The 27,116-nt window shown below is 41.4% G+C and overlaps 2 protein-coding genes across 3 annotated transcripts in view; one reads left to right on the plus strand and one right to left on the minus strand.

The window, feature by feature from the left end:
• Positions 1-1,417: 1,417 nt before the first annotated feature.
• Positions 1,418-14,145, plus strand: LYSMD2 (LysM domain containing 2). The gene is made up of 3 exons (XM_033107450.1): positions 1,418-2,130; positions 11,810-12,141; positions 13,559-14,145. The coding sequence occupies exons 1-3, from the start codon at positions 1,858-1,860 to the stop codon at positions 13,599-13,601; spliced, it is 648 nt and encodes a 215-aa protein (XP_032963341.1). The 5' UTR covers positions 1,418-1,857; the 3' UTR covers positions 13,602-14,145.
• A 2,881-nt stretch (positions 14,146-17,026) lies between these two features.
• The window catches only part of SCG3 (secretogranin III), a 33,370-nt gene continuing 23,280 nt past the window's right edge, over positions 17,027-27,116 (minus strand). For both annotated transcript variants that reach the window (XM_033109352.1, XM_033109350.1), the window contains 2 exons: positions 21,751-21,831; positions 17,027-17,349 (listed from right to left, as the gene is read on the minus strand). In XM_033109352.1, the coding sequence (XP_032965243.1) occupies positions 17,231-17,349; positions 21,751-21,831 (200 nt within the window). In that variant the 3' untranslated portion in view covers positions 17,027-17,230. The remainder of the gene's footprint in view (positions 17,350-21,750; positions 21,832-27,116) is intronic.

Here is a 27,116-nt window from a genome sequence, read left to right on the forward strand (position 1 = left end):
CTTCTGTTCACTTGAAGTATTACGTGATCTCACCTATATATTGAAAATCTGGGGTTCTGCCTCTCTCTTATGTCCAGCGATGGGCACACTGGCTACCACCCAAGAGTTCATGCATGGCAGATTCTTGCTAAATAATATAACTTAGCTTTCAGGAACTTTTTACTACACTTCAACTCAATGACTGTTGATGCTTTATTCAGGGCTTTGAGGGAGATTCTGCTGAGTTAAACAGATGAGTAAGATCTATTGTTACACCTCCCAAGAGCAAGTACAGAGGCCATAAGACAAGTCCATGGCACAAAACACAAGTTAAATGCTAAACAAGAGGTTCAAACCACCTTGGGTTTCAACGGAGAAACAATAAAAATTGGGCAGTTGGGGAAAAGGGGCAGGTGGGAAGAATCAGGAACAATATCATGGATGATGTATCATTTGGAATATGCCTTACATTTTCTAAAAATGTAGACCGAGAGTACTGGAAGAGGCGTTACAGGTGGAGGCTATAGCATATGCAAGGCATGAAGTTAGGGAGAGGGGCAAGTTCGGTGGCTCTGTTTGGCGGGAGCATATGGAGTAGACAGGATGAGTTGTAGATGGGATATGGCCAGAGCATGAATAATAAAAATGGAAAGAGCACCTTGAATGCCAGTGTCTGTTATATTAATGCTGTTGTCTACAGGAAGCCACTGAAGAATTTTTGAGTGGGAGGGTGATGTGGGGACCTCTTGCTCCTCTCCCATCCTTTGTTATGTCTCCTGAGCTCTAGTTCCTTTGCCTCTGTCCAGCACAGCACCATATGGAAACTTCAGCCAATGAATCAAACTTCCAGTCTCCCAGCCTGCCTACCGGGTACCTCATCTTGGAGAGCTGTCCAGAGTACAACAGAAATCTGGGCACTAGAGTCTAGTGAATGCGCTGTGGGAAGCCAGAATGTTGAGGAGAGGGTGTTCAGATGAAGAATACAGATAAGAGGTCATTGGTAGATTTAATGATAATACTTTGGGGAGTTACGATTTCAGGGTATTAAAGAGGAAACCAAACTGATAAGAGAAAACGATGGGTGCAGATAGTAAATTCTAAGCAGTGAGCCAGGAGAATAGACCATTGCTAGTCAGACCTTCAAGGCCCCCCAAGACTAAAAGTGGTACTGGTGTGCAATGAAGAATGAAACCCAAACAACTGGAGGTTAATCTGACGTCACCCACCAGGCCTTAGAAGCACGATCCTCTTAGTGTGATATTGAAATGAATGGACCCTCCGGGCTGTTGAGATGCGCCTGAAGAAGCTGTGTGTTTAACGGTGTTAATGTTTTGTGTGATGCAGACTTAGAGGCCATCCGGGTAATCGAGTGGGGGAGAGGGAAGTACCTTTGGCACGGGAGAGCTTAAAGGTCTGAGAAAGCTGGTGCCTGCTGGGGAAATCAATAAAGGGGGCAGAGCAAAGCTTTGGTGTTTTGCTGTGGTCAGGGCAGGGCTCTAACCAGGCTCTGTCGGCCTGGAGCGGGGTTCCACCCTTGCGGAGGAAACTTAAGGATGGGCGGCTGTTAGCCCCCAAGGCCGCGGGCTTGGGCGCGTCCCCCGGCTTCCTCGCGCCGCAGGGCCTCCGCGGTCCCGGCGGGCAGGGTGGAGCGCGCAGTCAGGCCTGGTTTCGCTTTTCCCCTGGAAAGTGCGCCCGGGAGAGGCGGGACGCGGAGGAGGGGACACCCGCCATGCTAGGACCGCAGCCTTCATCCGCTGCCGCCAGCCCACCACCCCCGCGGCACCGCCACCCGCAGCCGGAGTGAGGAGGAAGCGGAGGCGGTGGCGGAGGCACCGCCCCCTTGGCCCGCTTCCCGACCCGGAGGCCTCCGCAGGACCCATGGCGGATTCTTCGCCCGCGCTGGCCCTGCGGGAAGGCGGCTCCCGCGCGCCCCGGCCCTCGGCCCCTTCGCCGCCGCCGCCCTCACGCTCCGGCTCCGAGCCGGAGGAGGCCGAGCTGTCGCTGAGCTTGGCCCGCACCAAGACCCGCTCCTACGGCAGCACCGCCAGCGTGCGGGCGCCACTAGGCGCGGGCTTCATCGAGCGCCATGTGGAGCACCGCGTCCGCGCGGGCGACACGCTGCAGGGCATCGCGCTCAAGTACGGAGTCACGGTGAGCAGGGCTGGCTCCGCGGCCTGCACTGGCGGCAGTGGGTGGGTGTGGGAGTGGGGAAAGGACGCGGAGCACGGTAGGGGCGGGGCGCGCGAGTCGTGAGGGTCGAGGAGGCAGCCCTCGGGTCCCGCGGAGGCTCGGCCCCAAGCCCAAGTGCTCGCTCCGCGCGCGCCAGCAGCAATGGTTGCCAAAGCTGGTCCTGTAGCCAGAGGGGCGGGCCGCCTGCGCTCCCTCCCCAGGTAGGTGCATCGAGTTCCGGGTGCCCTGCCCAGACGCGGACCAGATCTGTCGCGTGAGGAAGGCCAAAGAGGACCAGGGCTTTGGCATCACGGGCAGCCACGTTCACCTGATTTTCAGCCTCGTTCTTACCCATGACGTATATATTTAATCAAAGCCAAACTGACATGTGGACTTGAGCAGAGTATTTTATTTTCTGTGTAAACAAGCACTGCGATGAGTCAGGAATGGTAGTTCCCGCAGGATGCTCTGGATCTATCGATTATGCTTCTTTATTTAGAAGTGAAATTACACCCCTAGGCAATTGTGAATGTGACACCTGTCGTCAAGCAGCAGCCAAGAACTGTGGTCTAGGTGATCTGGAGAGCTGTGTTTATTATAAATTTATAAGTGTGTGTGTCTTGGGCATATTGTATTACACCTCTGGGAAGAACATGGAAACCTGAGGGAACATATTGTTTCATTAAAATTACTTATAATTAACTCTGAGCTGTGTGATGGCCTTTCTGCATTTGAGTTCTGTATCAGTTTTCAGTGTTCTTTCCTGAAGCACCTTAGACAGCAATGAGAAGAAAGGTGATCTTATCTAAATCGTTCTCTTAAAGTGAAACTCTTTCTGGTCCTTCACCGAATGACAGAGACTGAGTAATCTATTTTGCACATTCCAGCTAGTATGTTTACCTAGCAGGTCCTTCTATCATTTAAACATTTTGAGAGCAGGAATCTTGCTGTGCAGGGGTGTTCTGATATTATGCCATGGATAGTCCCATTCTGTTCTCTTGGGAGCTTCTATAATAAATGTCAACTTATAACTACAATTCTTATTAATGGAGCCTGTTTTGGGTCAAAGCCAAAGGAAAACATCGTTGGCAAGTATTAGTTGCTACCTTGTGCTGAATGCCTGCTGTGTGCCAGGCATTGCATTTGTCCAGTTCCATCTTGTTCTTACTCAGTTTGATTTTCTTAATAAGCCTTGAGATAGGTATAATTAATCTCCTTTTTACGGATGAGAAGATAAATGAGAGGGAAGGATATTTTTCAAGTATGCTTATTCATAGAGACAAGCTTGAGTCAGCACAGTGACAAAGCATTTGCTTTTCTCTAGATATTACTTCGGATTTCCACCCTTATTTTTATCCTAGTTTTATCAAGGTCTCTCTTAACATCTTGGCACTGAAGAAGGAAGGCCTTTTCTGTCTATTTTTTATGCATGTTACTTAGTAGGCCAGAGTGACTACACCTAAGAGACCATGATATCCAGAGAAGTGATATTTCCCCATTTCCCTGCCCACAGCAATCTCTCTGCAACCAACTGCCCTCCATGATTTCACTTGATTTGCGTAGATCTCCTAAACATCTGGTCACTGCAGTTCTCCACCTTAGATCAAATGCTTTCTAACCTGGTTTTGCTAATACAGATCCTGTTACTCATAACCTTATCACCTCTTACCATTAAAATGTAAATCGGGTTTTTTATAAAGACTCTATTGTAAGATGTTAAGCTCGATCATGATGAATTGGGAACTGTAATTTATAGCCACAGATAGTCTATTACAGACAGGGTGTCTCAACTCCAGCACTTTCGACATTATGGACCAGATAATTCTTTGTTGGTGGGGGGAGTTGTCCTGTACGTTGTAAGATGTTTAGCAGCATCTCTGATCCCTGCCGACTAGATGCCAGTAGCACCCCTACCCCATCCAGACATTGCCAAATGTTCCCTGAGAAGAAACTCACTCTTGAGAATCACTGGTTTATTACACACACACACACACACACACGTATAATTTACTTTTGGCCCTGAACTATAGTTGATAAAATTTTTAGAGACTCTTCCACTGGTTCTATATAACCAGTGGAAGTAATAATATTGTTACAGTGAAGTGATATTCTTGCTTTAATTAATATCGGCAGATATTAACTGGATTTACTCATTGTAAATTGAGATTTTTAGGGGGAAGCTAAAAAAGCAGATGGTTTTTTCTTTCCTTGACTGAACAGAAAGAAGTTGAGTGAGTTACATTTCTAATATTGACTGCCAAGATCATCAACATATTTAAATTATTGTTTAAAGGAGTAGGTAATGAGATATTAGAGCTGTAGAGACACATAGCAGGACACTTGGGAATTGAGTCAGTCCACGCATGCATTTAACGTGAACATCCCATGTCTAGTAAGAGCATCTTTACCAGAATAAGAGGCATTTGAGGAAGTGGGTCTGAGAAATTCAAACTCTTTGGGCTGAGTTGAGAAACTGTTAAATACATATAATGCAGATCTCAGATATGAACTTGCTTGGGCTGGAATTTCCCTGGCTGAGCTTATCTCCACTGAGACGTTAAGGCCCCTCACCTAACTTAGTATTTTAGATTTAGCTATGGCTTTTGCAATGATCCTTCTCTTCTTAGTTGGACGCAAGCCTCTGGGGGCAAGTGTCCAGCTTAAGGCAGCCGCTGTGAACTCTTTGTTTGGAAACCCTGGACAAATGTCTAGAGAACAGTATAGAAACTGAAAGTGGGTAGGAGGCAATGAGGGGACCTGTTATTTGCATAAACGTTTTCTTCTTCTCTTTGCTTTCCCCTGGCAACTTGCCTGCCCTCTCCCCTCTTCAGAGGCCACATTGCATCCAGTACCCTCAGTCATTTCCTGTCCCGTTTTATTCTGCAGGGTCTTCTCTTCCTTTTCCAGTGAACTGCTACGCCCAGTCAGTCACTTCTTAATACTTCCCTGAACAGAAAAGGTGAAATGATTGTCATGTTAGTGGGAACACGTGTTGGGAGTTAGAAATGTCAGTGTAAGTAAATCCTTCATGTTTATAACTCTAACTCCCACTGCTGATAGAAATTGTTGACTCTTGCTGGTCAAAGGGAAGAGAACCATAAATAAATAGTGCCATCTGTTGTAGTGAGAAGCATGGTAGAGTAGCTTTTAGTAATTTGGGGTCTTAATAAATTCTCATGTGTTCTTTTTTAAAAACAGCTTTATTGAGGAATAGTTTACATAGCACCTAATCGGCCTATCTTAAGTGTACAATTCAGTAGATTCAGTCCTAAAAGTAGGACTTTTAGTAGATTTACCGAGTTGTGCAACCATCACCAGAATCCAATTTTAGAACAGTTCCATCACCTGAAAAGATCCCTGTGCCCATTCCCTTACTCCCTGTTTATTTCTCCAGCCCCAGGCAACCATGAATATACTTTCTAACCCATGAATTTGCCTTTTCTGGACATTTCATATAAATTCAATCTCATATATTCTTTGGAGATAGCATGAGGAAGAAATAAATCCTTTTCCCCATTAGCATATGGCAGTGGAGGAGTCTGATTGCCACTCCAACCTAGAACTTAACAGGAGACAGTGGGGTGGTGAATCCAGCTCTTACTAGAAAATGATCTTGAGAGAATCCTCTAATGATTAAGTCTGTTTTCTGTAAAATGATAATCAAATGAGAGTTGTGTGTATATGAAAATATTCTGCAAGCCACACAGTGCTGTGTAAATGTTAGTTATTACGTATCCTGAAATATTTTTGGAAGGGTGTGTCTTTTTCAAGGAATGGAGAATGTTAACCTAACAGTGAAAGGCCTTTCAAAATGAGAGGCAACAAGCATTTACTTTGATCAATAAGAATAACTATTTGGGCATCATTAATTCAAGCAGAAGCCCAGATAATGTTCCGATTAGGAGACAAAGGCAGTGGGTATTTATGAGAATGGAAAGGGTAACAAATACATCAATGGAAGGAAGACATTTCCATTGGCGCATATAATATGACATACTGATGTTAATGCTAAACAATGTTTTTAATTTTTTAGTCCAGTAATCAGTCCCTGGACTATAACTGCTTTCTTGTTATCCTTGCAAACAATTTTTTGGGAAACAAGTTTGCTTAGACCCAGTCCAAAGATTATTTTGCCCTGTTTTTATCTTTCCAAGGTTTGGGACATAAGACATGCAAAACAGTTTCCTCCGGAATGGCAGCTTTAGCTCCATTTTAAAGTGGCTCCATTTACATTATTCTTTCCAAGAGGAAGAAAAAGAAATTTTGAATGTTGCATTCACAGTTAGGCAGGTGGCCCGGTAAGCAGACCAGTCACCTTAGGGGACGAGTTCTTGGCCAGGCCCAGCAGCTGCTGTCAAGATGTCTTTTGGGGGTAAGTTTTTGTGATTTCCCCCATAGAGAATTCATCTTTACAAAACGAATTTACAGGCGAGCCATTTTAAATAAGTTGTTTTTAAGTTGTTGATGGCACTTGTTCTATTTAATTTCACCATGGCCTTGTGGCCACCCTGCTAGCTCTTACTTTGTTATTCTGTAATCTGTTTCTGTTTCTTAGTGACCAGACAGTGAATTTTATTGAGTCATGCTATTCAATCCTGATTAGAAAAAAATTTTGAAATGAAAGCAATTTGATTGCTATACCTCCCTCCCTACTCATCCGCCCCCAGGAAACTGAGGTGAGTTCTGTGGCACCTTGAAAAGGTCACACTTTCTATTCTCAGCATTAATTGAGTATTAGGAAATGTTGAACAGAGGACAGGTGGAACAGCTATAGGGTTTTCCAGCTCTTCCTTGGATTAGATCATGACTTTTCCCAGAACATTAGACCCATCTAAATTCAGATAAAAGGATAAAACATTCCTAAAACATCCTTTCACTGTTTGGGGTTATTTACAGTCTCCTGTCTGTGCTACTGCAGTTTCCTCCATAACTGGGCTGCCTGTTTCCAATGAGACCTCGTTTTGGCCAATCCATTTTCCACAAAGCTGCTGGAGTAATCTTTAACTGTAATCAGATCATGTCACTGCTTTTCTTCACCCTCCAGTGGCTTCCCATCACTTTAGAAATAAAATCGAAGTTCTTTACCTTGGCACCCCAGGCCCTGCGAGGCCTGGAACGTGCTCTTTACTCTCCATACCATTGTTTTTCCTGCTCTGGGGCATTTGCAGCTGCTCTTTCTGGCTGGAATGCCTTTCTCCCCCTGGCTTTTTTGTATGGCTGGTTTCATTCCTTAATTTTACTGTGGGTAACTGAGTTTGGAGCCTATGTAGTTGGTTCAAGCTATTGCCTGTGAAGGAGCACAAGTGAAGATCAAATTAATTACCTTTGAAAACAAACTTAAAGTTCACACCTCAGGGCAGTGACAACATATACTGTTATTCATCTGGGCTTGTTTATATGAAATTTCCTTAATGTATTCTTACATCGTGAGAGAAATATTTTTATTGGGAGAAATTCCTACCTCTTTCCTTCTCACTTGCTGAACACACGTTAGGATCTGCTCTTCCCTGTTGCTTTCTCACTTTTAACCAAATTTAATGATAACAGTTGTTAGCACTTTTGAGTGCTTCCTGTTTTCCATGCATTATTCTAAATGCTTTACATGAATCAAATCATTTAATCCTCATAATAATCCTGTTATGTGGAAGGTACTCTTATTATCCTTACCTTACTAAAAAGAAAAGAGGCAGAGAGAATGGTTGCAAAGTGGCAACGCCAGGATGGGAGCCCAGAAAGTGTGGGCCTGGAGCACATGTTTCTAACACCTGCCGTGCATTAGACACATTGACTGTTTTCACCTTCAGGCTCAACTCTGCCCGTCCTTAGATGGGTTCCCACCTTGATGCTAACTGTGTCTGGATATGCCTGGTGTCCTCCATGCTGGCGTCTCATGTTTCATCTTAGAGTCTAGATGGAAGGGTCAACATAACCCTTAAATGCTTGCTGATAATACTGAGATGGAGCCAGGGCAGTCCCGATGTCAGGAAAAACATAGAGTAGTTAAAGGGGCAGCTCTCCTAGTGAATCAGCGGTACAACAGCGTGCACAATGAACCAAGGGGGCCCTGTCCTTCAGCCCCCGTGGTCTCATGCCTCCTGTCATTGGCTTCTTTCCTGGCTGTGATGGCCTGCCTTGCTCTGAATGTTAAGTGTATCAGTCGGGTCCTGGCAGGATACCGATAGTGAGCTTAGAGGGTGTGACCAAAGAGAGTTTAATGAAGGGACATTTACAGAAGTATGAGTAGGGTTAAGGGAACCAACAAGGGATGGTGAAGCCCCCGAGAATGGGAACACGAGGGAGACATTACCTCCGGGCCTGAAGGGCCAGGGGAAGGAGCAGTGTTCCAGACACTGGGGCTGCCTGGCAGGATGTTTGCCAGAGAGGGATGCAGCCCCCGGAGCCATGGTGCAGGCGTACTGCCGGTGCCTTCCTTTGCGACACCAACTGGAATTCTAAGAGCAAGGTGACTTGGGTAGAGCAGTTCTCAAGACGTCAGCCTCCTGGGGTTCATAACAGACTCAGGAACAGTGGGGGATGGATTTGCAGGTCAGGGTGCGTTTAGAGAATAACCAACACAACAGATAACTTACTACCCCTTTCTGGTGACCTCTCTGGGTTCATCTTTTATTCCTGTTCCTCTGACCTGTATCCATTTGTCCATCCATCCATCCATCCTAAACACTTAGTGTGTATATGATCTTAGACCCTGGGAAGCTATAGAAGTAACAGTTCTTGTCCTGAAGGAATTCAGTTTACTGTTGATATTCCCAACCCTGCAACAGCAGTCATACCCTGGTGTTCCTGGCTGTTTCTGTCTTCCATCACTATTCCCAGAAAACAGTGACTATTAGCAATTGTAGATCTCTGCCAATAAGCATTTGAAAGGGCCCTGTACCAGTGAGGGCTCTTTCACTTCCAAGTGACAGAAAACCTAACTCACATTGGCCTCAGCAGAAAACAAAACAAAAGAACAACAAAAACCAAATCAACAACGTCATTTGTTGGCTCATGGAACTGAAAGATCTTAGGGTATTCCAGCTTCAGGCTTTGATTCAGAGTTCTGATTGCTGTCCTCCAAGGCGGTCTAGTTGTCAGGTTGCATGAAATAGAAGGAGGGCTGCTAGCAGCTCCAGTCCCATCTCCTTCCAGCAGATAAAATAGAGGACCTTTCTTCTCCCAGACGCAGCATCTCCGAATTGTCCTGAGATGGGACTGTGACCCGTTATGGAAGTCAGGGCACTGTGATGCCCAAGTACCGGAATGAGTCGCATGCTCACCCTCAAGCCAGGGGAGAACTACTATTGGAAGCCCACGTACTAAGATAGAGGAGATGGATGCTAGATGGGAAACACAAGGGACACTCAAGGCAATTCGAATATACCTGAACCTGCTATGAATAAAGCATTCAAGTCATTTAACTGTCTCAACTCTAAGACTAAACTAGACCGTAAATACTTAGGATTTTCAGATTTTTATTTTGTCTCTAAAATGCACCTGCCTAATCATGTTCTCTCTTCTCACTCTTGCCTTCTCTCTTTTAAAACTAGAGCACAAAAGACTACCCCACCTACAGAAAAGGTACATTAATGTAATGTCTTTCAAAGGAAAAAAGAAAGCTTTAAAAAAACAAAAACAAAACAAAACAAAAACAAAAAAATAATAAGAAGAAAGCTTTAAATGTACTATGTATTTGTGTGGATTTTGCTTATACCCTGTTTCCCCGAAAATAAGACCTAGCCGGACCATCAGCTCTAATGCGTCTTTTGGAGCAAAAGTTAATATAAGACCCAGTCTTATGTTATATTATATTATATTATATTATATTATATTATATTATACCCAGTCTTATAGTAAAATAAGACCAAATCTTATATTAATTTTTGCTCCAAAAGACACATTAGAGCTGATTGTCTGGCTAGGTCTTATTCCTGGGGAAACACGGAGTAAGAAAACAGAAGAACAGGGTCTATTTATTTAACTATTATTTTTTTCAGGCTCTTTGAAATAGAAATGTAATTTTTTTATTCAATAAACTTGGCATTAAAGGATCGCCATAATTTGGTCCCATTAGTCATGCACTTTAATCCCAGTGTTATATAGACTTTAGAGTCAGACAGAAATTCCGGCTCATATGTTTAAAGAGCCATATGTACTTGATTCAATCAATCATCTCTTGTGTGCCTTAATTTCTTCATTGGAAACGGAGAGAAGTTAAGTACCATCTACTGCCAGGTGCTCTGCTAAATAGTCTATCTATCCATCTATCCATCCATCCATCCATCCATCCATCCATCCATCCATCCATCCATCCATCCATCTATCATCTATCTATCTCTTCTATGCAGGTGTATATAACTCTCATTTAATCCTTCCAACAACCCTGTGAAGGGTAGATGATACCTGTTTTACACATGAGGAAACTGGCTCAGTGAGAGAAGTTACAAGTTCATGTTCATAATTGTTTGTGTTGGTGGAGCTGGGATTTGAAATCAGGTCTGTCAGATTCCCAAGCCTGTGTGCTTAGCTATTGTACCAAACTGTCTCAGTTCCATACCTCACAAGAAAGAGTTGTGAAAATTAGATGGTACTGTGAATGTAAAGAGCCTAGCATTGTGTGAGTCCCAGGCTAGTTGAGTGGAGAAGTCTGCAGATACATTGTAACACAGTGTGATGAATGTAAGAGTAAGTATTTCTCCAACATGCTCAGTACCAGCATTATATGAGCCCTGTGTGCACTTAACAGCATTGTGGACTTAGGCCACTTCACATTCTTGACTCTCTGTTTCATTTGTTAAAAGGAGATGCCAATATCTAGATTGAAGAACTATTATGAAAGTTACATGAGATTAAATAACGTATGTAAATTCCATTCCCTGGTTCACCGCCACCTCCCCTTCCTATCTGGTTTGAGGGAGTCATCCACAGGCCGTGAAAGAATTTGAGGTCATCGAAACCTGTATTAAATTCTGCCTTCTTCTGTCAGTTGTATGATGATTCCATGGCACATAATCTCTGTGAACTTTGTAAAGTGTATTTTCAAATACATACTCCATTGGGTTAAAAAAAAATGAGATACTGTTTGTAAAGTGCTCCCCACCTCCTTTCCTTATCTGTCTCACTTCTTCCCATTCTTCAGGGTCCATTCAAAATTGAAAGAAACAAAATCAGAACCCCGTCTTTTCTGTGCAGCCTTTCTTATGGACTGCAGCCCCATTCGTACTTATCTCTATACCACCTCCTTTATCCATTATATTTATCAAACACAGTTCTAGAGACATAAGAAGCACCCCAGAAGTAAAATAACAGCACTTGTAAGTATTTTTAAAAACTAGATAATAGAAATGTTGAAAGAAGTGAAATTTATTAAATGCTGCTAAAAATTCTGTGTTTTGTAACTTCCTGCTCAGTGAGAGCTGCCTTGTAGGGTAAATAATATAGTGAGGGGAAATTAGTCTTTCCTTTTTTAAAACTGGGAAACAGAATTTCCTGACATTTCCTGGGGGTACCAGGGGAGGTGACAAAACCCGATTTAAAAATCTTTAATCCAGAGAACTCATTGCACGTATATTGCTTGTGAATATTTTTGGCTCTGTGTTATGTAACAAGCCCTACTTCTGGATTTATTTATATGTGACTCTGTGTTTCCTTTTTTATATTTTAGATGGAACAGATTAAAAGGGCGAATAAACTGTTTACCAATGATTGTATATTTCTGAAGAAAACTTTGAACATCCCAGTTATATCAGAGAAGCCATTGCTGTTTAATGGACTTAATTCAATTGATTCTCCAGAAAATGAAACTGTTGAGAGCAGTTTTTCTCAGGAAGAAGAGCCAGTGATGCCTGGGGAAGACCTGTCGCCTGCCAGTCCTCAGGAATCTGACGTTCAGCCTGTGCTGCCTGAGGAGGTGTCAGCCAGAGATTTCCTGCAGAGACTAGACTTGCAGATTAAGTTATCAACACAGGCAGTCAAGAAACTAAAAGAAGAGAGCAGGTAAAAATATGCTGGTACTGGGTCAAATTTTTTTTTTTGCTTTAAAAACTATATTTTAGTTCCAGAAAGGCATTTGGTTTTTTTTTTAAGATTTTATTGGGGAAGGGGAACAGGACTTTATTGGGGAACAGTGTGTACTTCCAAGACTTTTTTCCAAGTCAAGTCGTTGTCTTTTCAGTCTTAGTTGTGGAGGGCGCAGCTCAGCTCCAGGTCCAGTTGCTGTTGCTAGTTGCGGGGGCACAGCCCACCATCCCTTGCCAGAGATGAACCACAACCTTGTGGTTGAGAGGACACACTCCAACCAACTGAACCATTCAGGAGCTCAGCGGCAGCTCAGCTCAAGGTGCCGTGTTCAATCTTAGTTGCAGGGGGCGGAGCCCACTGTCCCTTGTGGGAGTCGAGGAGTTGAACTGGCAACCTTGTGGTTGAGAGCCCACTGGCCCATGTGGCAGCCTTCGGAGTTAGGAGCACGGAGCTCCAACCGCCTGAGCCACCGGGCCAGCCCCCAGAAAGACATTTTTAATATAGGAAGTTGAAACAGAGCCATTGCATTCTACATAAGGCTTTATCTGTGGAAATGCTTTTGTTTCTGTTATTTATTATTAAAAATTTGCTTCTTTGCTTTAATAGCATAAGTGTCCAGCTATCAATTCTGGGTAACAGCAAAGTAGAGACATCTAGCTGACACCTTCAAAGGAAGTAATGTCCTAGATAATACTTGTGAAATAGTGATCCTTCTAAAATTTGTCAAAGACATTGTCCGTATGTGTTCCCAAGTGTTTCCTATATAAGATCTCATGCGAGCTTTCTTCTTTGTTCTTTAATTCTCTTATAGGATTGGTTTCTTCTTTGTTCTCTTATAGGATTGGTTTCCTCCTTCCTTTATGATTCCCAGATTGGCACAACCTACTGTGTTTTCTTTTTTGCCCTGGCTACCAAAACCCTGCAACTAAAATTGATGCTCAGTTCAACTACTATAATATGTCTTACGGTTAACATAGTTGTATTTTTCTCTTTTCTTTAGTCCTGACTTTTAATTTCTATTTTATTCATTTCATACGTACCCCTTTTGTTGTAGGCACCTCACACCCTTTTGAAATGTTAGAAATATAAATAAGTATAAATATGAATATAATTTGTAATTTAATATAATTTACTTAAATGTAAGATAAATAAATATACATAGCAAACACCATTATTTATTTCAGTAACTGAGACACAAAACTGAGTCAATAAGGTACACTCTAATGAATATTTGTATTTCATACAATTTTCAAGGCATGTATGAGATTATAAATTGATACACTCCTGCATTTCTTTGGTAAGTGGATATTAAGTTGTTTGGTAAGTATATGTGTTAGTTTTCTGAATACAGTTTTTAAACACTGGTTTATTCCATATTTCTTTTTTTTTTCAGAGATGAAGAAAGTCCCTATGCAACTTCACTCTATCACAGTTAGATGATCAGGGGGCATAATCTCCCTTGGATTAAGAGATGGTTGCATCGTGAAGAAACCAACGACTGAAGATTCAAAAGCATTCCTTTTGGATAGTGTGCATCTTTAAATCACAATTAAGAAGTTCCACCTACTGCAGTTGCTCTGAAGTGAATAGTTCCTTCTGGCTTTCTATAATTTTAAGTCTGCTTTATGGCATGATAACAAAATTGTATCCTAAAGCTCATCACTTTTGTAGGTGGTGGTAGTTTTTAGACTTGGCTTTTGTAAATACTGGTTGACATAAAGCATCAAAGACTATTTACATAGTCAAGCTAAAAGCAATGTTTATCTCTTGAGAAATCCTAATTATGTGAAAAAAACATGGTTGCTGTTTAAGTGATGCTGATTTTGCTATGTGTTTATAACTTAAGTGCTATATATATATATATTTCGAGATGTATTACATAGTCTCTATTAATATAAAGAACCAAATTTTGTCTGCTATTTTGTAAAAAATAAACTACAAAAGTCTGAATGAAAAAATAAACTATGTTTTTATATTTGAGTCTTTGGTTTTTTCAACAAATGAGGAAAAGTTGATTTTTAAATTATATTTTTGAAATAGTGACAGTTTCTCCTCTACTTTAATGGTTTTTAATTATTTTAATTGCAATTTTGAAAAACATGTCAATAACCTAAAAGCAAACCAATTGCAGTTACTAGTAATATTTACATTTTCATAATATTTGACTTGATGCATTTCAAAGAGAGTGAAAATACGGAACACAATCAAAAGAAGAAATACGCCATGACCTGATACATTGGTGAATTATAGTCTCTATTACATTGGTGAGCATGTTCATTTGAGTTGAGGGTTAGATTTTTATTCACATTAATTTCATTTTTCTTACTTTTATTATATGTATAGGTTTTAGCAGGAAACCTTAAGACCTATGTTGTTTACAAATAAGTGGGATTTTTTAAATCTCACTTTCTATTCAAATGCTGGGTTAAATCTTTAAGCTTCCACAAAAATTCTTCATAGTTATTCCTCCCCAAAGGAGTCTGCTTCAAAAGGACTTTTGTTTCCCCTCTTCTTTCCCTCTTCTCTCTTTCCTCTTTTTCTTCTCCTCATCTTGCTCCTCCAGGTCTTCCTTCAGCAGGAGACACGTGCCCTTAGGTGTTAACGCAGCAGAGCTTGCAGAACCAGAACTGCACGTGTCCAACCCTTGAGGCATGAATGGGAAATAGTAGCTGTCTGCCCTTATCCTGAACTTCTTGTTTATTCATAACATATATAATCCCTTGTTGTTGTTTATTTCCTCATAGTTTTTTTTTCATGGTAATAACATCTCAGTTTTTCTTTCTCTTTCTTTTTCATGTTGTTATCATCTTTGATAGAGGGTGATCTCTTCATACTTTGCTGTTTTCTTCTATCCACTACTACTTGAATTATGGGAAGTTTGTTGGAAGAGGAGAAAACTAAACGAAAAGAAATAAATAAAGGAAAGGAAACAGTTGTATATTTAAGAAAAGACTCAGGCCTCTGTGGAGTCCTAGGAACTTTAAAAAACACAAAGTTATGCTGTTTAACATAAAATAATCTGTGATTTGAGGGTCATCCAAAAGACACAAATCCAAAAATTCTATCCAAAAGACATAACATAAGCTGAAAATTGATATAAAGACCACAACCTCAAAAACATTTTCCTGAGTCTTTTATTTTTGCCTAAAGTCCCTCTTAGCAATTACTGGCAAAAACATCTCTCCTCTTTTTCAAGTTATTAAAAACTTTCAATTTGTCATGGCTACAATTAAACTGGCCTGGACTAGAGTTCTTTACTCCGTGTCTTGCACACAGACTCACTGTGAAGGAATGGACTGAGCGTTAAGAAACCTGGGTTTTAGTTTGAGCTTTACCACTTCTTAGCCATGTGAGTTTGAGCATATCTTGTTTCCTTGATTTGTGTATGTGTGTGTACCAGTTTCCTCATTTATAAAACAGGACTGACGTTCTCCCCTTTGTCTTGGTTATCAATAGGAGCTAATGAATGTCAGTATGTTCAGAAAGCTACAATGAACTCACTAAATAGATTTCTTATTTTTAAAAACACTAGATTTTAGATGAATTAAAGCAAATGGGGAAAATGCTTCAGTGACAGCCAATGTTTTCTCTCTGATGTAGAAGCAGCCTGTTTGGACTACAGGACATGGGTGAAGTAGAGTTAGTCATGTTATCAAAGATGACTCATTAGAACAAGTCTGACTCACCATGCTTTGGCAAGTGTAGTTTGGGGAACGTGTTTTTAGTTCCCTCTCATCGCTCACCAATGAGTACTGGCTTTTCTAGAACATATTAAGTAACTAGTTTATTTGAGTGTCAGGCTTTGGTTTTTGTTTATTTTTGCAACTCTAGAGAGGATGGGAGGAGCAGTAGTGGTCTCCTACGTGTGAAAAACACTCTTTTACATTTTCCCTGTAAGTTCCCCAGTCCTCACCAAAAAGTGAATACCAAGTAGGGGCATTTAAAAGACAGGTATCAGAAGGCTATTTGAAGTAGTGACAGCTAATACACAAAGTATTATTTTTATGATTTTCAACTGAAATATGTGGAAAACAATTTATATTGACTAGCACATTTTTAGAGCGTTTTTTGGTTTGGGAACATCGCCCATTAACATTTCAGGAAGACCTTGGGACTGTGTGTTGTTTCCAGGGCTGTGTGGGTGGTGGTGGCTGAGAAAGACAGGTTGCAGGGACCTGCAGTTCATTACCTTTTCCTCAGGGAAGCTCATCTCCCAGCTTTGGTTCACAGGGAAGAGAATGATTTTTATCTCTGTTTCTACTCTACTGCCTGGCCCTCTTGCTTTCTGTTGAGAAATCTTGGCTTGGATCAAGTCCAGTTTAGATAACTCAGATCTGGCATACATTTTTACCTTGCTTAATGTAGGGTTTATGACCTCATTTTTTTTCTTAGAGAGTACATATGTATGGATCTCTCTTAATAAACAAACTCAATGTCTGAAAACTAAGGGAAAATGTTTAGAGTGGGGGAAAATTGGTAATAAATCCAGCAAATCCTATGCCTATTTTTCAGGTTCCTTTTTGTACCATTGGGCCTGATAAAGAGCCAGCAAGAGCAGCCAAAACAGCAGATAGCTTCCTTTAAGCTATAGAGGCTTTGAGAAAACGTGACTTTATTTCAACCAAAAGGGAACTGGTAGTGGAAATGACATCTTGTAACAGACATATGCTATGAGATGCTTTGGTACCGAGCATGCCTTGAAAACAGAACCCTTTAATTCTTCAGGGGATGCTTATATGTGTGACACAGTGGGAAAAAGTTTCATTTTTAAGTTGAGTCCATTACAGGTTTTTCCAAAGCAACATATCTCTGATTATAAAATTGAAATCTACAGGGAAATAAGGATTCTACATACAAAATCTCAGCTTACATACAACTTTACTTTTCAGATAGTTTTTATGGCAAGAAAGCCGTTTTTAACCACTTCTAAAAGGTTAACTACTGTAAATCCAGCACTTTCTAATAATCCTTGGGTCAAAATAACTTTAATCACAAAATTAGAAGAGTTTTAAGCTATATTATGTTTTCTGAAACAGTGGAAAGAATCCTGGATCTTTTGCCATTTTTACAGGCTGCTGTAAATCCGCTTGATGGCATCGGCTTCTTCTTTATCAAGGATGCCTTTCTCCACATAAGCATCCGCTTGTTGGTTGATGAAGTCCCTCATCTTTGAAAGGTCATAATCTAGAAAATATCATTAGAGCATCATGAGCAAAGATCAGTAAAGAGCAATCCCATTGCAATGATTGCCATGAACTAAGAAGCGTTTTACCATTAACTAAGAGTCACCACAACCATCCCGTCTTTCACACTGGAAGACATTTTAGGTCTTGGCATTTGTGCAGTACTTTGCAATTTAAAATCACATGTGTGTGTATTATGTTAGCACATCCGCTCTCCATCATCACACCTGTGAGGTGTTCCTTCAGTTGGGGTGTACCACCCTCATCTGACCATGCGGAGAACAGGCTCAGAGACCAGGGCTTTGCAAACTTTACTGTTTATACCAATCACCTGGGACTCTTGGGCAGTTGCAGATTTGCATTCAGTAGATTCGAGGTAGGGTCCCAGAATCTGCATTTTAAACAGCTCACGGGAGATACTGCTGCTGCTATTCTAGGAATCACACTTGGGTAAGAAGATCCTAAAACTTAAGTACCTTGTTCAAGGGCACACAGGTAGTAACGTTATGATCCAAACCAGGTATTTTGACTTTCTGAACTTGTTACACTGGTTAGTCAACACACCTTTAAATTTTTTCCCAATTAAGAATTACTTTGATTTGCACAGTTAAAATTATATACACGGAGCAAAAAGCCAAACCATAACCTCTTTATGGTTTCTCTGGCCTACTTGAACAAACGAAAAATTATGTAAACCATTAAACCACCCACCCAAAACAAAGAGATCCCCAAAGTAAGGAGACTGCCTGTGACATCTTTCTGAAGACTTAAAAAGAAACCCACATCTTTCCTTGATTCTTTAAGCATTATATACTTAGTGTTTTAAAAAAACGAAAACTACAGAAACATAAAATAAAATTTAAATCACCTGAATTCTATTAATCATGGATAACCACAGTTGGTATTTTGTTCTGTTTCTTTTTAGCTTTTCAAATATATCTATCTCAACCCAGAATTGAAATCACAGTGCACATAAAACCTTATAACTGGCTCCTTCCACTTAACTTTAAACAATGGGCATTAATTTCTTCAGAAACACTATTTCAATGGCTACATACAATACCACACATCTTATGGAGTTACCAAAATGTATGACGACACCCCTCATGTTGGGTACTGGGTCTTCCACACTGTCGAGTGCTTAGGGAGACCTCTCTAGATTGGGACTTCCTCATCTTGAGGCTGAGTTCCTTGAGGACAGTGCCATTTGTCTTGGATGTTGGCAGCCCTTGAACCAGAGGCCTGCTTTCCATCAGTATGTAAAGGGAAGAGAAAGGAGAGAGGGGGGTACAAAAGCTCAGAGCATTCCACGGCCCCTTTAGCTAGCCTGAATACCTCCTTAATCTGGGTCCCTTGGGCATCTTTAAGCCCCTGCACAAAAGGAAAACTAAGCACGAGGGACCTCTCTGCAAGCACCTGGTGTTTATCATATCAAGGTGAGCCAAGGCTTAGAGAGAGCTGTTTCCTCTCCACCAGGGAGAGCATTTGCTCCCCACTCGGGCACAGCCATGAGGATTAAAGAGGGGAGTCTTGGCATTGAGCACTTTACAACCATCATCTGACCTGCTCCTCACAAAACTCATGAGGTAAGCAACAGTATCCCCGTTTCAGAGATGAAGAAACGGGACAGAGGAGGTAAATCATATGCTCGGCTCGTGGCAGTCAGATTCGGACCCTGGGTCTGTCCGTCGTCACTGCTGTGACCACTCTGTGGCCTTCAAGTAGTGAACATGAAGGGTCTAATGCGTGCAGAACAAATGTTCAGTTAGTGCTTTTGTTTTGTTTGTTTGTTTTTTGACTTTCCCTTTCTCTCAGACACAAAATAGAGAACCGGCTAAACATACATTTTGTGTGCACTTCAGGAGCCGATTCCTGACTGACTCATAAGGCACAAAGAGGCATTTCTGGATTACCACCCGTTCAAATTAATACTTGCTCTTCAGACTCGGTTGCAGGGTCAACATCTCAGTGGGACAAAAGGCAGACTCCCATAGACAGATGTGAAGAGGTCCAGGTGATTTGACTGGGCAAACAGGAAACTACTGTGCTTTCTTTTGAAATGGAAAAACTGTGTGCCAGGGAAACAAGCCTGGTGCCGAGGAAAGGCTGTTAGCTGGCTATGAGAGTACACAAGTCAGTAAGCACCTTGCTCATCTTAAAAGGGGTTTTAAGGTTGGCAGGTTCAAAAGAGGTAAGGGCTGCGATTCACTTTTTCAAAAGTGCAGACTTTTATTTTAAGGCTGCACAAGATTTTATCATTATCCTCTCTATCTCACCACATGGACTGTTCTTGCCTCGATTTGGGAAGGAGATTCAAGTCCCCCAGTCCTGCCAAACAAAGGGCATCAGCAGAGGTGAAGGAAGGTCAGAACTGATAGTAAGACTTCCTGCATGGCCCTAGATCCACACAGGCTTTGAGAGATGACCCCAGTCTAGCAGAGCACATGTGAAGGGTGGAGGAAGAGCTCTCTGCTCCTGCCTTCAGGAGGGTCTAGTGCATATCACCCTTACTTCCCGGAGACAGAAGGGAGCAGCAAACTCAACACCGTTGTTCTGAGGTTTGCTCACAGAGCCTTGGAAGCAAATGTCAGAGGTCCACACTTCACTAGGCCGGTCGTTTCTGTAAGTGGAAGACTGAATTGCAGGATGTTGTCAGTTATGACCAGGAATCTGATTTATAGGTTCATTGGTGAAAGAAATAACATAAATAGTCCATGTTGTTGGACCATACCATTTACATTGGTTTTGGAATGCATTTCAAATATCGTACCTACTGTCTTACACTGATTCTAAGATAAACTTTTTTTATTTTAAAATCTTCACAGTCATTGATGGCATGTTATAATAGTTCTTCCTTGGTGGTGCATGAAACAATGGTACATCTTCCAATCAATGACACTTTTGATGAAACATGGTGCATGTGAATTTTAATGGAACCGACAGCCTGGAAATTCACATCATATTGGACCAAATAAAATGAATATGTGTGAAGATCTGATCATTGTTGCCATCTTGCTTAACTTATAAGACCACAGGCTAATGGGATGCTGAAAATACCTCTTCCTCCCACTGTGCTCTATCTCAGTGGTTCTCAAACTTCGCTGCGTGGTGGGAAAATGAGGGGTTTAAAAATACTGATGGCCGGGTCCTGCCCCTCAAGTTTCTGATCTGGTGGTGCCACGGGGCATTAGGATATGATTAGCAGTTCAGCATATGATTTGCCTGCACTTTGAGGTTTGAGAAGCACTGCTTGTCTCATCTTAGAAGCCTCACTTTGCAACTGCTCTGGCCAGACACCCGGGAATCATCATAGCAGACTCCTCTTGATTCACGTAGCTCTCAAGTTTCTTCCCTCTTTTCTTATTTCCTCTGCCTTGCCTTGGCTTAAGCACCATCATTTCTGCTCTAGATCTTTGTTTCCTATCTCTCCAGCCTGCTGAGGTCTAATTTTTGCAAACTGTAATCGCACTGCTTGCCAGATAGATTTTTTCAGTTCTTAACTGAGTTCTCAGGGCTTAAGTAAGCCCTACTGTAGGCTCCTCTGGCTAAAGCGAGCCTCCTTTGCAGGGTGCACAAGCCTCTTCTTGACCTGGCTATTATGGCCCACCCTCCCAGGCCTGTCTGCGGATCCTCCCCACAGACATCCAGTGTTCCTGCGAAACCGAATGGCTCCAGTTCCCAGAATGCATGTTTTGTCCTTTTGTCTTGGCACACAGCGTGCACCCTGCCTACAATCTCTCTTCACTTGCCGGAGGATTTCACGCGGCCCTTCCAAACCCAGCGATCTCTGTCTCTGTAAGGAGATGCACCCCTTCCTCTTGCCTCCTTTGCATGACCACTCCTGCTTGTGACAGCATCAAGCAGGGCCAACAGTGCTTTATTGATGCCGCGAGCAATTTGGGGTGGGGCGGGGCTACATTGTACTGTGCTTCACATTTCTGGCACTCAGAACAGAATCTAGTATTGTGTTTTGAGTGAGTGAGTGACCTGCTTTCGTGACTGCAGCGTACACCTAGGAAGTGCTCAGAAAATGCCTTTGTTTAAAATACCCCAAGAGAAGGGTGGGGGGAGAAGATAAAACAAGACTGACAAATGTTGATAATTATTGAAGGTGGGTGATAGATGCATGGGGATTCATTATACTCTTCTCTCTACTTCTGTTTGACATTTTTTTCCGTCATAAAATGTCAAAGAAAAGAAAAAAAAATGCCTTTGTTTAAAAGGCTGGTTTGAAGAATAAGACAAATGGAAGCTCTGTTTCCTTTTGCATCTGGGAAGAGCTGCAGTATTTCTGGGCTCGGACTGGAGATTTTGGCCCAGTTTGATTGTGGGCATCTTTATTTAACAAGAGCCCCTGCCAAATGGGTGAAGTTTGCAATTTATAACTACACTAAAGCCTTACCTTCTTTATTTCCTTTTTTGTTATGTTTCTTCAACCATTCAATATTTTTTCTGATGGCTTCCAAATAGGCTTCTGTTTTCCCTGGAAAAGGAAGAGAACCCACATCAATCACTCATAAAATTCCATTGCATTTCTTTTTAAAGACCACTCTTACGTCTAAAATGATAAACAAATATTGGAGTTATCAATAACTTGTGAGTTGGTGTCCCTAGGAGGCTGTGTGCATATTTGTGTGGGGGTAGCAGGGTTAAGGAGAGTGGGTGGGGATAAGATTCCAGGAGAAGAGACCAAGCTGGTCAGTGTCAAGGCGCCAATATCGCCCCACACAAATAACTACATTTGATATCCTGGCAGAGAAGGGTTGATTCAACTCACTGGATAGGTGGATCCTTACAATTCTTAGATTGGTTCAATTATGATTAGGGATGGCTCTTCCAAACTGAGGAGCACTGTCAGGTCAAGACCTGCGTCACAATCTATCATCAAATAAGTGATGGTAAGTAAGCCCAAATTTGTGGCTTTGTGTAAGTTGCTATGCAAGTCTGCTGCCCAATTCTGGCAGGGAGTGTGTAAAAACCCAGATGAAGAGGCAACCTGGGCCTCATTTCAAGGTTTGGATAGCGAACCTAGAACTTATTCTAGTAAAACTCCCTTGGATGTAAAACATTCTCCGATGAACCTCCAGTGTGGTGGGAGAATGCCAAGCATCACTAGAGTATCTGCTGTTTGATGGCCTCTGCATACCTTCACTGAAAGTGGGTATATCATCAACTTAGAGAGGAGGAAACTAAGGCTCAGAGAGGCTAAATGACGTGCCTGAGGCCACATAGGAAATAACAGAGCTGGAATTTGGACTCTGATCTTGCCAAGTTTTTGCTACCTACACTATCTGAAAGATAACACCTGTCTTCAGACATGGATCCTGATGTATCCTCATTCAGTTTCAAAGAAATCAACCATCCCCTGAATCGAGTGAGGCCCCTAATGCTCAGAGTATCTGTATCAAGAAACCAGGTGGTCTGGAGAGGACTGGATGACCTAAGAAAAGAGGGTTTCAAAGTCCAGGGCCTCTCCAAAAGTAACGGCTGCCAAGGCTCAGTGTGGGAGCTATCCATTCTGAGCCCTATTACCTCTAGTCTACTGCGTAGACCTCTTGGTTGAACTGTCAGTACTGTGTGCTTTTCATGAGCCAGGGGCTGTGCCTTGTGCTACAAAATGCATCATCTCTTCTACTCTTCACAACAACCTTTTGAGATAGTCCTATTTCATACCCATTTTACAGGTGAAGAAACTGAGGCATAGAGAGATTAATATGCTTAAGATCACATGGCTAGTAAGTAGTAGATCCAAGTTTGAACCTGGGTACATTGTTCATGAACAATAACACTGCCTTAAGATTTGACGCTGATCAAAAAAAAAAAAAAGATTTTATGATGCTCCAATTTCTATCGCATTTACCTAAGTGACTTCCTGATCGTATAAGCCCACTCCTACCTCACTATTGAGGCTTCATGTTATTTGGTCCCCCAAAGAAGCACAGAGAAACTCTTGTGCAAAAAGTAGACAAGAGAAGAGACCTGCAATTTTCAGCCCCTATTCACTTCAATGGCGTGTGTAGAAACAGCCTTGATTTCAGTACTTTGTTTTTAAGAACATTTGAGCATGTGAAAAACAATGTCCCCCTGGCTGATGTTATACAATTACAGCCCAATGAATATAGAGATTTTCATTGTCTGTTGCCTGTTTACTGAGAAGGTCAACTGGATTTGGTGACATAAAAACAGTGTTCTCTATTTCAAATTAATTCGGTTAGAAAAGGCATTTTGAACAAGGAAAGAAATCTTAGTGCAGACTATTTCTAAAGAATGCAACTTCACTATTTTTAAAGAGTTTACATCAAATAAGTGGATCTCATAGGGCTTGCTTCAATGAATAGATAATAATTTGTCATTAGTACATTAGGTAATTAGGGCTTCTGAAACTTTTGAGAATGTATGAAAATAGTCTTGTTCTTTAAATAATTTTAAGCATTCTTCTCACAGTCTTATCTATGATATTGTATCATAATGTGGAGAGCTTATTTGAGAAAAGGAAAAACAGAGCTTAGTCTCTGTTTAAATACTGCACTAAAAATTCTGCATTAGGAGAATGAAAAAGAAATGTGAGGTTTTTGTCTCAGTATAGCAGACATTGTTGGTTCCCTACCCTCATGCTTCCCTTATTCCAAATATGCTAATGAAGGGACCCTAAACCTATGGTGGAGAAAATTGGTAGATAAATACCCCAGCTTCCTTACTCCTCACAGTTGCCCAGAAATCCTCAGTGGGACTGAGCCCCCGCTGTCCATAGCTAAAGCCCACTCATTGACAAACCTTATATTGGCTCCTTTCCCTTCCCTGTCTCATGTACCTAACCTTCCATTAGTGCTTCCTGGTTTCACCTTCCAGTTCCACTACTTGACCTCAAATCCTTCTCACAGGGTCTGCTTTGAAGGGAACCCAACCTAAGACAATTTGAAATAGGGGAATCAGCAACTTTGGTAGGCTGCTTTTTGCTCAGAAACCAATTACGTATAAAAATGGTATCTATCCGGAGAAATCCAAAACTTCAATTTAAAAATCTTTATGCACTCCTATGTTTATTGCAGCACTATACACAATAGCTAAGACATGGAAACAACCAAAATGCCCATCGGTAGATGACTGGATTAAGAAACTGTGGTACATTTATACAATGGAGTATTACGCAGCCATAAAGAAGAAAGAAATCTTACCATTTGCAACAACATGGATGGACCTAGAGAACATTATGTTAAGTGAAATAAGTCAGACAGAGAAAGATAAGTACCATATGATCTCACTTATTTGCGGAATCTAAAGAAAAGAATAAGTGAATGAACTAATCAGAAACAGTTTTGGAGACAAAGAGGAAAAACTGAGGGTTGCTAGATGGGCGGGAGGGGTGGGTGTGGGGGGGAGGGTGAGGGGATTGGAGGGCAGTCGGTGACCACAGGATGGCCACGGGGTTTGAAAATTAATCTGGGGAACGTAATTTAGTGGTTACCAGAGGGTAAGGGGGTTGGGGGGTGGGAGATGAGGGTAAGGGGGATCAAATATATGGTGATGGAAGGGGAACTGACTCTGGGTGGTGAACACACAGTGTAATTTATGGATGATGTGATACAGAATTGCACACCTGAAATCTATGTAATTTTACTAACAATTGTCACCCCAATAAATTTAAAAAATAAAATTAAAAAAAAATGGTGTTGGATTTTAAAAAATATGAAATGCATGAAAAGTAATTTTATTCACTATATTGACATTATTAATGCACAACAGAGAACAAGTTTACTATAATAGTTTACTGCAGCTTAAAGAAAACTAGCCTGCAATCCATCAAAACACTACTACCTTGTGGATCATAACATATATAATTAGAAAGTTTCTCTGATTTAAAATAGAATCTTCCAATCATCCTCATCCCCCTTTTCTTCTATTTTTATCCTAGCACTTATCACTTTCTACTATATCATATCATTTAAGTTTGTTTGTTTTCCTCCCGTAGAAATATTTCTTGTGTGCTGATGTACTCTTGTGCCTAGAATAAAGCCTTGACACATAGCAGGCTCTCAATAAATATTAGTCAAATGAGTGAATGGATGAAGGCTTTTTATATATTAGTCACATTGTAATAAGAAGATTGTTTGGTGAGCATGGAATTGAAACTACAGAAAACACAATTTTTAAAGTATAAATGTTATAGATTTCTTTCTTTTCCTTTTTAATTTTTTACAGAAAAATAAACTTTATTTGAAAGACTTGAAATTTAATGAATTCTGAACGGTTATAGCAGAAACACCTTTAAACACCTATGAATATGCTAGACATATTACATCCATGTGTCATTCAATCTCCACAGAGCTCTATGAAATAAGCATTATTATTCCCATTTTACTCATGAGGAAACTAAGGCTCAGAAAGATTGAGTGACGTGCTGATGGTGACACAGCTGAGTAGGGGTCAGAGCTTGGTCTTGAACCAGAATGAATGTGGAGCCTCGAATGAGTGGAGCTGGATAAGATCCATCTTTTAGACCAGAATGATTTTAGTGCCTGCTATTGTTGCCTCCAAACTGGCCACTGAGGCAGTGAGTGGTTCTCAGACTAGGCTGCATACTCAAACCACTTCAGGGAGCTTTTGAAACTCCTGATGCCCAGGTCACCCCCATACCAATGAAATCAGGATATCTTCACCCCCCCTCCCCCAGAAATCAGGATATCTGGGGGGCGGGAAGGGGGTAAGGACCAAGCATCAGTTTTTCTGTTTTTTTTTTTTTTTTTTTTTTTTTTTTTTACAAATAATCCTGAGATGATTCCATTATGGGGTCAAGTTTGGGGACCACCATCCCTGGTATTAGGACCTGTACACATTTACAGGAGCACCGGTGACAATGGGAATAATATCAAGTGTTCCTCTGCTCTTGGAGAGAAGCAGCTGGTTCCTGTTTACATTTTCTCTTCTCGGGAGCTGTAAAGTACATCCTTTATTTACACAATATGCACTGAAAGCCCAGGAGAGTCCATTTTGGAAAGCTGGACTGTTTTTTTCCTTCAAATTTATCTCTGCTTCCTTTGGAAAAAATAGCTCATAGCTGAGGTAATATGGCACCAGCCTTAAAACATATGCTGAAGCAGATGGGAAGAGAGCCAGAGTCAAGAGGCAGCCTGCTTTTCTGGCTGTTCTGGTTTTCAGCACTACAGAAGAAATATCCTTTTTTATACATGAATTTGTCCTGACCCTGACAGACTATCTTGATTTACACCACCTTAAAAAAACAAAAACAAAACTGAAGAAATCAAGAGTTAACCTATTGAATACTGGATATACTAAAGATGTTAGCTCTTCTAAAAGAGTGTTTATAAAAATTAAGTTTGATATAATGCTTACAATTCTATATAGTAAAGATTATATGATTAGTTTTGAGCTGCATAAAGCCACGCAACTGATATTTGTGTCATGGATGCCAACATGGGCCCTACAGACATTCAATTCAAGAATGTTGACATAATGATGACATTTTCTGTGACTAAAATGCAGTATGGAATACTGGGATGAGCACAGCACGGGCAACAGGGCACATGAGTTCAGGACGCAGCTCTGCCCTTCTTTGGCTATGAGATCTTGGGTGAGTCACTTCACCTTCTGAGCCTTGGTTTACTTATTTGTAAATTAAGGAGTAAATCCTAAAAAGAAGATCTGTAGTTTCTACATGTGGAAAGAAGTTCTCTTTTGCTGTCCTTGAAAAACCTGTGTGGATGGCAGGTCTCCGGTTCTTGAGCTTAGCTCCTAGAACACTTACTGACT

The sequence above is a fragment of the Rhinolophus ferrumequinum genome, chromosome 6 (assembly GCF_004115265.2).
Source record: "Rhinolophus ferrumequinum isolate MPI-CBG mRhiFer1 chromosome 6, mRhiFer1_v1.p, whole genome shotgun sequence".
NCBI classification, from domain to species: domain Eukaryota; kingdom Metazoa; phylum Chordata; class Mammalia; order Chiroptera; family Rhinolophidae; genus Rhinolophus; species Rhinolophus ferrumequinum.

Bases quoted from the DNA above. Each gene is read 5' to 3' on its own strand.
- LYSMD2 (XM_033107450.1), top strand. From the start codon at position 1,858: ATGGCGGATTCTTCGCCCGCGCTGGCCCTGCGGGAAGGCGGCTCCCGC. The intron at 2,131-11,809 runs GTGAGCAGGGCT...TTTATATTTTAG, and splicing joins CGCTCAAGTACGGAGTCACG to ATGGAACAGATTAAAAGGGC. The intron at 12,142-13,558 runs GTAAAAATATGC...TTTTTTTTTCAG, and splicing joins AAACTAAAAGAAGAGAGCAG to AGATGAAGAAAGTCCCTATG.